Raw genomic sequence first — 16,037 nt, 5'->3', positions numbered from 1 at the left:
TCTGTTCTCTGGTGGAACTGTCACATAGCCTTTAGCAAAGTGGGTAGAAATAAAAAAGAGGAAATACTAAGGATGAAGCAAGTGACGCAAATGCAAGGAGCAGAAGATCTGGGTAAAAGTCCTAACTGTGCACCTAAGAGTGGCATACCCTTAATTAGCTCACTTTATTCTTTCTGAGCTTCAGTTTCCTTACTTACAAAAAGGGGGTAAAAATAATTTTCATAGGGTAAATGCAGGGATTAAATAAAATATTCATAAAAACTATTCAGAAAGAAAATAAAGAGTCTTTATTCTAATTTGTAAGATTAACAGACTAACTGCTATCTAACACACAAATGCCACATTAACTTCAACATACCTTTAAGGTCCTTGAGGGTGTGGTATCACAGCAAAGCAAAATTCATAAATTACCATAAAAATAATTTTTGGTGGCAGTAGTAGAGCTCAAATGGGGAAAAATCATTGTACACTAATAGTACCTGGCTTTTTAAAAAAATAATCACACCAGGTGACTGACTGACTGACTGACTGATTTTTTAGTAACTGGCTTTTGCTAAGTTTTCTCTTCAAGGAAAAAAGTGAAAGGAAAAAAGTAGGTCAACAATACAAATAAGGAACTTTTCCTAAAAGAAATACAACCCCTGGCAGAAGTACCTTTTTGCAGGTTTTTTCAAAGTTGATATCATCACCAAGAGCAGATTTAGTTACTATATCAGGTTTCAACTCCTGTAAAAGAATAAAACAAACTAATTTTAGTTATGAGCCTTATTTTAAACTGTCATTATTATATGAGAAATTCCTTCCCATGTTGTGCTTTTAAGAAATCCATTATTTAAAGAAACTACTACTTATTTTAATGACATTTCAGGACATTGGCAATTCTATCAATTTATAAAGAAATGCAGAGATTTACAGAGAAACACTTATTTTTTTATTTTTATTTTTTTCGGTACGCGGGCCTCTCAGCATTGTGGCCTCTCCCGGTGCGGAGCAGAGGCTTCGGACGCGCAGGCTCAGCGGCCATGGCTCATGGGCCCAGCTTCTCCACGGCAAATCTGGGCTTCCCTGGTGGCGCGGTGGTTGAGAGTCTGCCTGCCGATGCAGAGGACACGGGTTCGTGCCCCGGTCCGGGAAGATCCCACATGCCGTGGAGCGGCTGGGCCCGTGAGCCATGGCCGCTGAGCCTGCGCGTCCGGAGCCTCTGCTCCGCACCAGGAGAGGCCACAAGGCTGAGAGGCCCACGTGCCAGAAAAAAAAACAAAAAATCTAACCCACAAAACACTTTTCTATTATGGAAGGAATTAATCCACATTTTAGAAAATTAAAAAACACAGAAAAACAGAAAGAAAAATAAGTAAAATTACCAGTAATGTTTACATGGTTATAATTTTATTATACACCCTTCTACAAGTTTCTTTAAAAGAATTTAAGTTTGATATGCATTCCACTAAGGGAATGAAGGATGACTTTAGATCATATGAAAATGCAATTTTTCTACATTAATAAGTTATCAAGTTATTCTAATATGCATAAAAAAATGAACTTTTTTTTTTATTATTGTCTAGAAGAAAGCTAAATAGAAAAATCAGTTGATTTTAAAACAACACTGAGTGACAGTAAGGTGGATATGTGATGTGACAAAACTGCAAACATTAAGTGAAAATGATATTTAAATTATACTTTAAACAAAAACAGGACCATAGTATTTTGTAAACTAGCTTTATTTAATAACAGGGCAAATGTCTATTTTTTGTTTTTTTGCTCTTATTTATTTAATCAAATTCTTATTACTGGACATTAATACATTTTCTGAGTTTTGATCTTTTTATAAATAAGAATGTGATGACTATCCTTGTACATACTGGTTTGTGTAACTCCTTCTGAAAAATTACCACAGATTCTATATTAAAGAGCTATATTGGAGTTTTGGAAGAAGAGTAGAATGGGAAAAAAATATCAGATATTGATAATGATGATCCAATGTCAAAAAGATCAGAAAGCACTGTTTCTGAGAGTAAAAACTCAATTTCATTTTGTGTACACTAATATAAATGTGAAAAATGTGTACGTAAAACAAATCCATATAAAAAGTACATAAATAATGGACTCATTTTTAAATTGTCTATGTGTGTATATATAAAAAAATTCATTATGTGATATATTTTGGTTGAAAATGTCTTTAAGTTTGATGAGCTAATTTAGGAGATGGCCTCCCTTAAGCAGTTTCAAGTTAATAAAGCTATTTAAATTATAGTTAAAAATCCAGATTTTAAGACTTGCCCCACGTTTGTCAATGACTGGCTATAAGCACCTTTCTTTACTCTGTAAGACAAAAATCAGCCTAAAGAGTGAACTGGTTAAATTTTATTGCTAAAATGAACTTAAGTAAGTGCAGATGGTAATGATACTACCTAAATCTCAACCCACCCACATATTCCCTCCAAAACAATAAATTCAACAAGGAGTACAAATAAAACCAAACATGAACCGTGCCCTCAGCATTATTAGTAGATAAATACCTATAAGCAGAGAAACTAACACCAAAGTCAACAGCTCTCACTGCTGCTATAAGCTTATGAATTTACAGAGCCAGAGAATGAAAGACTAAGATACTAGGAGGAAAAGAAGATAGTGGAGTGAAGGACATGCATTGATGACAGACAAAAAGCTCCACAAGAAAGCAAAAAGTACTACAAAAGGTCAAAGTGTTGAACACAAGTCTCAGACTTGGTAATTCACAGCACTACAGAGAAGGAAGGGCTTGAAAGTGAGTGATTTTGAAGGCGACAGCCTCAAGAAGCACTGCTTTGAGGAGAATTAGATAAATAGGGGTTGTGCACTTCCCTTTAGGGATAACAGTGTAGGTAAAGGAAAGAAAGAGAAATTAAGGACCCTACAGAGACAAAAGAAAACACATGTAAACCAAGTCCTCCTTCTCATTATCCGCTAAAAAAATGTCACTTTGCCATACTGACATAAGGTGGGCCCTGTATAAGAAACGTCTACAGTTCAGAAAAGAAAAAAAAGTCAAATTCATATAAAATTAATTTAATGTCACTTTGCCATACTGACATAAGGTGGGCCCTGTATAAGAAACGTCTACAGTTCAGAAAAGAAAAAAAAGTCAAATTCATATACAATTAATTTAATTTAATTAAATTAAAATTAATTTAAGAAGAAAAAAGAAAACGTAAATCAAAACATTTTATCTGATTCTCTCCTATAAACTAAACATCAAAAAGACAACTGTAACATAACCCTGCAAACTTCATTAGGGAGCCTCAAACAAGTAGTTGGGGCCTATAACAAAAAAATTTGCAAAATGAGAAATTAAAACACTGTAGAAGAGAAACAGGTAAAACACAGAAGTGCATCAACAGTTGATAAAGCTTAGGAAATAAAATGCAAGAAAAGAAAACCTATCTCAGAAAGAGAGAACAGGTTTAAAGGAAAATTCAGTAAGGAACACTGAAGAAAGTCAAGAAAACACTGAAGAAAAACAAGAAAATGAAAAAAAGATAAAGAAAAAGAGACAGAAAGAAAGTGGCAAAGGATGATCCCACATACATGTAATCGGAGTCTCTGAAGGAGAAAAACAATAGACAAAAGCCAGTACTTAAAACTATAGTTCTAAAACAACCTTCTGGAAAAAAACAACCAAAGAATTTAACAAAAGGGTTTACTATGTACCTAGCTTAAAGAGACCTGGAACAATCAATAATGAAACCCTATTCTGGTAAAACTATTAGACTTTAAAGACAAAGGAAAAAAATCTTCAGAACTCGTGGCCAAAAAGATCAATTTAGTTATAAGGGTGAAAAAACTGAGCTGGTATCAGATATCAAGAACAAAATAAAAATAACTATGGAGCAGCATTTTCAATATAAGCAAGTGTAAGCCAAGAATTTTACAGTCAAATAGCTCTAAAGAATCAGGTCTAGAAAAAATAGTTTTGAACTTGCAAAAATTCAGGAAATACAGTACACATGTGTTTGTCCAGAGGAATCTTCTAGAGGAGGAGTTCAGCCAGCAAGAGATAATTTTGGTAAAAGAACTGACGGTGAGTATGTATCTGCAGAGCTAGAATTAAAAGAAATGTGGGGGCACAGGAGAAAGAATAACACATAAACTTTGTCCTCATGCTCAGAGCCTGTGAATAAGTTACCTTACATGGCCAAAGAGACTTTATTATGTATTTAAGTTAAGGATCCTAAAATGGGGATCCTGGATTACACAGAGTGGGCCTAACGTAACCACAACGCTCCTCCTAAGAGGGAAGCAGAAGGGTATGAGTTAGAGAAAGAGGAGAAAAAGGGAGAGATACTGAGGTACTGAGAACTAAAGATGCTGTGCTGTTGGCCTTGAAGACGGAGGTAGGGGCCATGAGTCAACGAACACAGGTGACCTCTAAAACCTGAAAGAGTCTCCACAAGGGATACAATTCTGTCGACATCTTGGTTTAAAACTTCTGACTCCCAGAACTGTAAGATAATAAATCTGTGTTGTTTTTAGCCACTAAATTTGTGTTAACTTGTTACAACAGCACTAGAAAACTAATATACATACGTTTTATCTCCCACCAATCTTCATATTATGAAATAATTCATTACACCATATTATTTGGACAAGCACCATATACCATAAATAATGCCCAGAATTAAATACTTACCTTAAAACCATAAAAGTAAAATCTAGATGCATTTGGATGGCTTAAACTTTCCTTATCACCCCACTCATACTTCAGTATTTTGGGTCAATTCATTTTTACCTTAATTTTAAATATAAACATATGTGTCATTAAAAGGGAATGCTATCTCCTATGACACAGTTCATATAAAATTTTTAAATGGTGCTTAAATAACAAAACTGTATGGACAGGAATGCTGTGCCGTAACTAGAATTTTGGTTCAGAACTATCCTAATTAGACACTGAGGAATTTAATAAATCAAGCAGTTTATCAGACAATGCAAAAATTGCAATAAAATATATATTATGAAGTTATTCTTCCCTCCCTACAGTTTTATTCAGAAGAGATCAGGAACTGCCTTTCAGAATAAGACTCTTTGATGTGTTATTCCAAATGGATAGACAGCACCTCAAACGTTATTCCCTTCAGCATGTAAGACGAAATTTAACCCACAGCCTTTCTCAATCCTTCTAAGAGTCTGCTATGCAGTCTACTTGACAAGTTCATGGTAAACTGCCAGGACTTTCAAATCATCTCTTAATTGCTCCAATTTCTAAATTTATATACATTCTGACTCAGAATATCTAATAGACGTTTAAAGGAAGAAGTCTTAAACAACTATTCTCATTATTCTTGGATTGGACTTAGTAGTTCTCATGATAGGTTATAATTTAGCCACAAAATTTCATTTACTCATATTTTAAGAATAAATTACCCTTCAAACTGATTATGAAAGCCGGTTGCTACAGCAAAATTCACTAGGGTCTAATAGATCAGTAATATAAACTGCAGGGGATAGTGGGAATTTATTTTTTTTTTAAAGATCTGAAGTAATTCACAGTTTTCAAAGAATGCCTTGGATGATGGATGTTTTACTGGATTTGCGGCTGCGGTACCTTACCTGACAATACATCTACTCTCTTCGTTATAAATGAATGGCTTCCCACAAGAGTTTGAAAAGCACATAAGATTGCAAGCTTTGTGGATAAAACTCCAAAAAGCCCTCATTTAGGTAAAACGTAGAGAACTCTAAAAGACAAATGGTATTTAGAGGCTTGGACATGAAAGAGTTGCAACAATGCCAGGTTTCTGGCTAACTACTCAGAAGAGGAAGTAGTTGGAACCAGCTTGTTGGGAACACTTCTGCTTAAGCTAGCTTGAACATGGTTAGGTAGTAAGCCATCTGGTCAAAAGGTCTGAGGAACTACATAAAACAGTCAGAGAATAATTTATGCTTATACTAAGCTTAATCTTTCACTTTCTTTATGGGAAAATGGAATGAAGAGCCCAGACTGTAAGTTCTTCAAGGGTGAGAATGGTCTCTTATCCACCTTTGACTATTTGATCCTAGTATAATGATTATCAATACATTTGTTCAACAGAAATGGACCACAGTGAAAAAATTTTAAATGCCTATTTCTTAGTGAGAGGTCAGTAAAGTCTCTTACCAATAGACAAGTCAAATTCAGAATTTCCAAAGAATTTTTAGTTGCCAATGTGGGTTTTTTCTTTAGAAAAGCAAAGATGAAGAGATAAAATACTAGAAAAAATAGCTAGGACTACTAGAGTGTTGCAAACCAGAAGACTTACTGCTCAAAAGTATTCTACATTACCATAATTTTTATTCATAGTGGGAGAAGGCCAAATACTACTTAAGAACTCACTGAAACGTAGATATTATATTGTGCATGGCTGGGAAACTGCATTAGCTAACAAGCCAGGCAGGTGCCATAAAAGACAAGACTGCTCTTTCTGAGAAAAGATTTCATTACCAACTGGAAAATTAAGATCCATTTCTAGACCCAGCAAAAGACATTTTTTACACAGCAGCTCTGTTCCTATTCCAAAGACATTAAACATACTCAATGCAGAAAGGTAGACTTAAACATGGTTAAGAAAATACCAATAAAAATGTGAAAGAAAAGGCACCAGTTCAGTGCTTATATGATAATTTTACACTATGCCATTCCTAGTATATAGGGTTAATTCTAAGTAAAATGACTAAGACAGGAACAATTGGCTTTCTTTTATACGAAACTAATTCCAGTGCCTTTTTTCGGATAAAATATTTCTCTTAAATTTTAGAGTTTTCTGTACTTTAAATTGAATTTAACCATTTCAAATAATTCTGCAATTTCAAATGCAGAATAAGATGCATTATTCCATATGGTAATTTGCAAATTTTATACCAAAGTCATACGTTATGGACTTTGGAAAAAAATACCTACCTAGATTTCAACTTAAAAAAGAAAATTTTAAACACTTTTAAGTTTGACAGAAAGTAAAATGACAATAGTAAAAACACAAAACCATTATCAATTAGAAAACCAAGGATCAAGAAAAAACAATGGGAAAATGAAGATAAATGAGTTATGTAACAAATGCTAAATATGGAATACTGCACCAAACAACTTTAAAATGAGTGTAAGAGAGACACATTAAACTGGACAAGTAAAACTTGAGCTACTTTACAAAAATGCTGCAAAGATTTTTCATAAAAAAGATGTTTAAATTTATCATCAAAGGGAAATTAAAAATAACTAATTTGCCACCAATCAAATGCTAATGCTAACAAATGCTCTGAAACTGAGCTTAAGTAGTTTTTTTCCCTTAGATTTCCTTAAAATAACTCAAGTCTGAAAATCTTCATTTTCCCACTTGCAAGCTTATTCATCAGTGAGCAGGGCTCCGTGTTGACTTGCATAAGACATACATTCTTTTATTTTAGACATTCAATCCAGCTTTATTTCTAGCATCAGTATAACTCGTTTCTTTTATTTAAGGTTTCAAATTTATAACTATCCAATCCATCTTAAAGATGAAATAAAGCATTAACTTCTTTACAATATATATGCTATGAGTTACTAATCCATTCATAAACATCAGAATTATAGGAGACTTCAGCTCTCACATAATTCTATACCTGTGCAGGAAAGGGTTAACTCAGCAGGCCTGGGCTGCTCAAACTCTGCACAGTCCTGAGAAGGCCTATCTTCAGGACTGGCCTTTGGCCAGTTCCTAGGAAATAAGTTCTGAGCCCTTGGGCCACAGGCTTACCAATTTGATGAGGCAGTTTACCCTAACAATGTGATTTATGGTGATCATGTCTCTACTCTGGGGAGCTGGAGTCTAAGTAGTTAAGGTGAGTCACGCAGGTGATTCATGGCTATGTGACTGGCTCCCGAAAAAAACCCTGACACCAAAGCTCAACTGAGCTTCCCTGGTAGGCAACACTCTGCAAGTGTTGTCACACATCACTGCTAGGAGTGTGTCCATGCGACTATACTGGGAGAGGGCATCTACAAGCTTATGCTTGATTTCTCCTGGACTTCCCCCCATGTGCCTTTTCCTTTTGCCAATTTTAATCTGTATCCTTGAACAGAAATAAACTGTTGCTCTGAGTATAAAATTTTTTTCCTTGAGCCCTGTGAATCCTTCTAGTGAATCACTTAACCTTGGGGACCCTCAACCACTCAACTTTATAGAAGAGAAAACGATAACCTAATAAAGTTTAAGAGACTCATTCAAGGTATTACAATAGGGCTCAAACTAGAATCCCTACAGTTTGCTTTTTGCCATAACCTGTTGTCAGTGGTGATAAAGTAGAAATTCCTTCTTCATCACGTTAAACTAACATTGCTCAAGTTTCCTGCATTAAAGATAGCTATTCACTAATAACCAGATCCATCAGAATATATCTCAGTTCCTTTATTTCACACTGTGCCAGATGCTATTGCTTTGCTTATATTCAAAAGAGCAAATTTAATTGAAATTAGTTAATCCCAATTTTGAATATTTGGCTGTCTCCTTCTCTCCAGAGGCTTTCGTTTGAACAAATGAATATACTGACTCATAACTATATAACCAGTGTAATGTCTCTGGCTGAGTGGGGAAAGTATGTTTGCAACCGAACTATTCTATATCAGGCAGTGGGGAGGGACACTGGGTAAAGACAAAAAGTAACTTGGAGGCAGTAATCAAGCTGACATTAATTCCAATTGGCTCTAAGATTGGGCTTTTAATGCAGTAAAATATAAAACATGTTTGTAGTTTCCAAAATGTGATTAAAATTGGAACATGGTATTTAGATTATGAGGGGTTAATCCCAATACCAGGGAATTACAAGGTGCCAAGAAAAGTCTGGATTCTTGGAGGTTTTTCTTGTCTATTTGGAAATGAGGCAAGAAATACACTTCTCTGAAATAAAGAAACTGAAATAACTCGTGAGAGACCTATTGACATCCAAATTCATGCTTTTCCACAGATGGGAATCTCATTATGGTTACCCTTCAGTGACAACAAAAACCTTATTTCCTAAATATTGTTCTACTGTCTCCTAAATACAGTACCAGATGTAACTTCAATAAGGTTATACTCTGTCATCATATTGCCAAGGGATTTTTCCAAATAAAATATCTTTGTCTTCCTCCTTCACCTATTCCTGTGTTATCTATGGTAATTAATGGCATCTCCAGCCTCTGCTACTCAGAGTCATCTGACACTGTGGGCCTCTTCGTCATGCTTCTGTTATGCTCCCATCCCCCTTTCCACTTTCTCTGCTGTAGTGTCTGTTGAATTTAGTTCCCTCCTTTGGATTACCATTATCCTACCCACAGGCTCAGAACTTCATTATCGACTGTGTGGATTATAATAGCATAACTGGGTTTCCTGCTTCCAGAACCAGTTAACTCCAAGGCCCATTATGTCACTGTCTTGAATACAGAATGAAGCCAAAGAACTTAAGTCTGGTCTTTCATTACCTGGTCTCAATGCCTCTTTCTAATATTACATAAGACACTTTTTCTAGGAGTCTCATATGCCATTCATTCAGTTTTACACAGAATTCCCTGAATAAATTTCCTATTCTCCCACCTCAGTACCTTTGGCTGGCCATCTGCTTTTAAAATTTTTATCGTGAAACGCCTTTCTCTAACTGGTCACCTACCTTTCTCACTCCCTTTCTCCCCAATCAAGATCTATTCAATTCTTGGTTTCTGAATGCCACTAAAATGAAACAAGGCTTCTTAGAGAAATGGCTGATTATGGATCTGAGGCAGAAAAAGTATAATCCCTGCAAAATTTTTGTTATGCCAGAAAAGGAAGAACTAATTGAGTTCTCTCAAAAAGTCATAAAAGCTGGCTTAGAAAGGATACTACTGGTCAAATTTGGGTGTCCAACAAGAGTAATGACAGCAAATTATAACCACACTGACCATATCATTTGTTGTTCAAACCAGGACCCATTTGAGAGTGAAATGAGGCTCTATTAAAAATAATGCTGGGACAAGTGATGATTACCAGAACACCAGGGAAATCTAGTCATATGGTCACCCTAATTATAACACTTGACAATTCTTGCTACCTCCAGATTCTCTTTATTTTCTCTTAAAGCCACTTCAAGCAGGCTTTTACCCCACCAATGCTATTCTTGTTAAACTGACCAATCTTCACGTTACTAAATCTAATGAGCAGACCTCAGTGCTCTCTCACTCGACATATCCACAGCATCTGACTCTTACCTTCCTTGGCCTATTACCAACTTTCAGTAAGTTAACTGCTCCTTTTTCCTTGATATACTTTCTTTATTTGACTTACAGGACCCATGCTATTGGTTGTTCTTTCTTAGCTTTCTTTGCTAGTTCTTCCTCTAACTAAATACCTTAACAGTAGACCAAGATTCTGTCCTTGGTATTCTTCTCTTCACTATTATCTAAGATTTAGTGATTTCATCCAGTTTCATGACTTTAAAGATCACATACATGTCAACAACTCCCAGAAGTCTCTTTCCAGCCGAAACCTCTCTTCTGCACTCCAGACTTATATATCAAACTACTTCATATCATCTCTCCTAACCCTTCGTACCCTGCTCTATTTTTTCCACAGTATATCATCCACTAACATAATACATAAGTAACTTATTTATTATGTCATCTTCCCCAATCCCCCAGAAAAATAAATTACAAAAGACCAGGAAATTCTATTTTTACCCCCTCAGGTGTATCATAAGTGCCTAAAAAGAACATGTCATTTGGTAAATGTTCAAAAATACTTGTTAAGAGAATAGATACTGAAGTTATTTTTACTTGTTAGACATTATAAATTGTTAAACTGAGCATCTCAGTTATCTCAGTATTGGGTATAGCATAAATCAGACCTGCCAGTAAACACTGCTCCTGTTCAGGAGCTGAATGAACTACAAGAGAGTACATTTAATAACTATGTCTTTCATCCAAGTTTATTATTTGACCAGGCTGATATGTGAATCTAAATTGCTATCACACCTAACACATAACTTCATTTAGGTAAACTAGTAAAATAATCTAAAAACTTTGTATCTCTTGATCCTGCAAGTATTTCCTTTACAAAACAAACACGATAAAGTGATATAAATTTAAGTCTCCATTCTTACCTTGTGAAGTAACAGTCAGTCACTTTTCAAGACTCAGCTTCATGCTACAGGAAGTTTTCCTTGAACCCTCAAAGCAGTACTAAGTGGTGCTCCTCCAATACATCTATCAGTGTTCTATACACTGTAGTGAAACTGTTTACATGTCCATGTCTCTCATTAGACTATAAGCTTCTCAAGGGCAAACACCATATTAATTTCTATATATCTATAAACTAGCACAGTATTTGGCATACGAAGTACAGACCTAGTATATTTTTGTTGAGCTGAAATAAAGTACTTTGGACATGAGGATGGTTCTGAAATGACACTATAAAAATGTGCAAACTTTTCCGGCAAAGTACAGAACTAAACAATATCAGGTAAAACTTTCATTTTTTGGATCCTACAGTACAAACTAAAATAATAAGAATGATTTCAACACTGGTCTAAATTCACAATGCAACATGGACAATGATGATGGACTGCGTGGTATAGTACATCTCCAAAAGATCTCTGATCAAGAACTCTGTCATTGAATAGTTTTGGCCTACCTTAAAAAAAATCGTATTGAAGGCAATGGCTATCTTGAATAATATTTCATCTATGCTATTTATATGGAGTGAAAGACTACAGAGATTCAAAATCTTAAAAAGTTTATTAAAAGAGTACTATACTAGGAACACTGATATTGCATATTTTATTTAATCCCCACAGCAAAGAAGTCAGACATGAATTATTTCCAGTTTTAAAATGAAGAAACAGACTCAATGACACATAATTAGTTAATGGTACAAAAACAATATCAACCCAACTTGTTAAAAATTTCAGGAAATAACACAAATGGCTTTATTCTTCTTTGCTGTTGTAATTATACCCTTCCTCATCTTAAAAGTTATCAACATACTGTTGATTTTAGTTCAAAAAACTCACTATCTGAAACTCAAATTCTTAAACCTGAAATTAAAAATGAACTAATAATAAAGTCTCTAGCATTAGTATTAGATGGAGTATAAGAAAAAGAAACAAAAAAATTACCAAACAACTTTGATAGAGATTTATCTTCATTTTGATTAGAAAAATTTAATGGTACTTTGCTATAACCTCTTTAAATATCTATTTATAATAGATGTGCACATTAATATTTGAAAATGAGAGTCTTCTATTGTGCAGAATATCAGGCATTGTTTAAAAATACAAATAACCAGAAAGAGTTTAATTTTCAAAATAACATGCAAATGACCTGACATAACACAAAGGAGCAAGCACTGCAATAGACTGTTAAAACTGATCACCCAAGTACTATACATGTGAAGATGAAGTAGCAAGGCAATTTCTCCTCAGTGCTGTCGCTCTCAATGGTGGGAAAAATAAAACGATACCCAGAATCACTGCGGGACCTTTCTCAAATCGCACAAACATCCCATTCATTATGATGTATGTCCCCAGGCATGCATCTTCAACCATTTATCCTCTGCCTCCCCCAACAAAATCACTGTTTCAGAGGATGGTGAAGCCTGTGAAAATGATTTGCTCTGGTTTTGTTAAGAGCATGTACGAGGCGGTGAATTCTGCCTTGTTATCAGATAAAGCTACAGAAACTTAACAACAGGAATGCACAAAGTATGTGGAGGGGATATAATATTGATTGAAACATGTAGACAGAAATGGTCAGGAAGAGAGAGGCCAACTGATAAAAAAGCTTTTAATACCCACAAGGAATCAGAACTGGTCTGGTAGACAACAGGAAAAGCTAACTTAGGTTGCCGATTATGAGGATGATATAATAAAACAAAGTAGGTTTACTATTAGGAAATTTTACCAGTGTCAGGTTTTTGCTGGCAGCCAGTTAAAAGAATTACTAAATATCAACAAATAGTACAGTAGTCTCCCCTTATCTGCAGTTTTGCTTTCTGTGGTTTCAGTTACCCATGGTAAACAGCAGATCGAAAATAAAAAATTCCAGAAATAAACAATTCATAAGTTTTAAATTGTGCACCACTATTCTGGGTAGTGCGATGGAATCTTGTGCCATTTTGACCTGTCTTGCCTGGTACATCAATCATCCCTTTGTCCAGGTTTCTTGCCCGTTAGTCACTCAGAAGCCATCTCCTACCAAATTGACTGTTGAGGTATCACAGAGCCTCGGAGTAGTGACACTGGCTATTCGATTATGCCAAAAAGAAGCAATAAAGTGCTTTCTTTAAGTGAAAAGGTGGAAGTTCTCGACTTAGTAAGAAAAAAATCCTAAGCTGAGGGTGCTAAGATTCACAGTAAGAACAAATCTTCAATCCATGAAATGGTAAAGAAGAAAAAGAAATTCAGGCTAGTTTTGCTGCTGCACCTCAAACTGCAAAAATCACGGATAAGTGCTCAGTTAAAAAAGGCATTAAATCTGTGAATGGAAGACATGAACACAAAACATGTTCCAACTGACGGCCATGTGCTGCACCAGAAAGCACTGAGCCTATAGGAAGACTGCAGCCAGGGATCCACTGAAACAAGTGACATTAGCTTTACTGCAAGTAAGGGATGACTACACAGATTCAGTAATAGGTTTGGACTGAAAGATATAAAAATTACTGGAAAAGCTGCATTTGCCAATGACGAAGCCTCTGCCACATTTTTGGCAGAGTTAAAGGGGTTGATTAAACAGAGAGACCACATTCACATAACTTTTATTACAGTATATTGTTAAAATTGTTCCATTTTATTATTAATCTCTTATTGTGCCTAATTTATAAATTAAACTTTATCACAGGTATTTACTTTTAGGGTAAAACATAGTACTTATAGAATTGAGTACTATCTGCCATTTCATGCATCCACTGAGGGTCTTGGCATGCCTACAGACAAGGGACTACTATACAGTCTCATTTTACTTCCAACTTGACTTTCATGTTTAAAGTTGAATCTTCATATTCTAAAAACTAAACGGAGTTCATCTTTTAACTATAAATTATTTTCATCAAGATATGAAAATTACTGACACAAAAATAATTACCATTTCAGTGTGCTAAAAACAACTTGCATAATTCAATAGTCCAAAGATTTGCATTTCACTTAAAAATAGATATTAAATAAGCATAAATGTCATCAAATAATTTGGTCAAATGAAGCTCCAAAACCACCTTGTCACGATATACTCCTATCTCTCATAATAGAAATACCTTTTAGAAAACAGAAACATTTTTTTTTTTTTTGTGGTGCACCACCAGGGAAGCCCGAACAAAACATTTTTATCCTCCCCTCCCCTGATCTAAACTGTTCTTGGCACATAAAATGACCCACTTCTGTCATGTTCAAAGAGGCAGGCAGAGAAAATGAGACAGAGCAATTATATCAACCCAAAGATTCTACATAGAACACTTCTGCACTCTAAGGAATAAGTCAGAGTGGACAGATTCTTTCATCATTCTAGAGATTCTCTTCTAACAAAATGGCTGGCTTTAGGGATAAAAAACCATTTTGAAGTGGAATCCAAACATTTGTTTAAAAGGGCATTATTTCATGGCAAATTTATAAGGAGTAAATAAAATACTTAAAACCACTTTATTTAGAATAAAATGTTAAGAATAAGAATAATTAGAAAAGGTGAGATATATATAGGTATTATTTTTTATTATTTAGTATATCAAATAAAAAAATGACAAAATTACAGCTTGGTATGAATATATTATATTCACCTTTTTACTCCTGAATTTTTTAAATCTACATACCCATGCAAGTTTAGGTTTCCTTACCGAACCACAAAGAGTTAAGGAAACAAAAAAAAAGAAACAAAATCTCAAATTTAATGAACAATTACATAAACTCATAGCACATTTTCCCCCCAAGAGTGTAGCACCTAGGAAATGCATCAAAAGGCCTTAGGAAAATTGTATTAGGTGACTGAGGCAGATTTTCCCTTTAATTTTAGAATTATGACTAAGATATAGGGAGGTACTCTAAAGGGTATAGGTATGTGTTAAAAGAGAGCAGTCTTTAACTGAAAGGATAAGGAACAATCATTCAAAGTCTCAAGAAAGTCAAACTATTTGTTATTATAAGTTCTAATTCCTTCAAAGTATTTTCTCTAGAACCTTCAAGTTTTCAGTAATCTTTTTCAAGGGCATATATGATAATAAAATACATACTTATTTCTTAAATATATTTCTATGTGTTAATAATTTAAAGAACCTGCATCAAGTAATTCTAGAATGTTACATTCAAATGTTTTTAAAATATAGTGCCAAACTGAGTAAGGAAAAAAAATGTTTTGAAATATAATGTTACCAATTCACAGTCCCAAGGGAATTGATTATTTTGGTATTTAGCTTCCAGATGTTATTTCTAAATGTTAAATGCACACACAAAATCCTTTATGGATAACAAGACACTCTGTATCTTTAGGGAGGCCCAACTATTCTAATTATATCAAATTAATAATAAGTCCTATTTTTTTCCAAAAGGGACAATGATGATATATTATTTCACTATTGTTTTCACTTTTCAATTAATAGTGATCATTAAAAGTACAATGCAAAAGCACATTGATCATACCTAATCATTCTTGATAAAATTATGCACTTAATTCTTAAGAGAGGTTAGGTTAGTAGAGTGTTAAGAACATGGGTTATTGATTCAGATAGATTTGGACTGAATCCTGGCTTTGCCATGCTCTAGTAGTGTAACTCTGAGCAAGGCAATTAACGCTGAAATCCCCAGTTTCCACTTCAGTAAAATGGGGCTAATTAGGAACCGTGAAGAGCTACTATGAAGATTAGAGATCATATATGTAGGCTGTAGCAAAGAACATGACATAGAGTAGGTGCTCAATAAAAACTAAAATTATTATTAAGTTATTTATGAGCAGTGTTCTTATAGCTGAAATTGAGCTTCCTAGTGCTATAAATAATATTTAAGTCTGGGAAGTAAAGTTGTTACATGACACAGTATCCTTGCTATATAATTGGGATTCAATT

The 16,037-nt window shown here is 34.6% G+C and overlaps 1 protein-coding gene across 2 annotated transcripts in view; it reads right to left on the bottom strand.

Annotated features, from left to right (window-relative positions):
* SRFBP1 (serum response factor binding protein 1) overlaps positions 1-16,037 on the bottom strand; it is a 52,587-nt gene that overhangs the window by 15,556 nt on the left and 20,994 nt on the right. For both annotated transcript variants that reach the window (XM_022564912.2, XM_089909224.1), the window contains exon 4: positions 655-726. In XM_022564912.2, the coding sequence (XP_022420620.1) occupies positions 655-726 (72 nt within the window). The remainder of the gene's footprint in view (positions 1-654; positions 727-16,037) is intronic.

Source organism: Delphinapterus leucas, chromosome 3 (genome assembly GCF_059928025.1).
Source record: "Delphinapterus leucas isolate spDelLeu-1000000601 "Yukka" chromosome 3, BTC_Dleu_Yukka2, whole genome shotgun sequence".
NCBI classification, from domain to species: Eukaryota; Metazoa; Chordata; class Mammalia; order Artiodactyla; family Monodontidae; genus Delphinapterus; species Delphinapterus leucas.
This window is presented reverse-complemented; position numbering and strand designations above follow the sequence as displayed.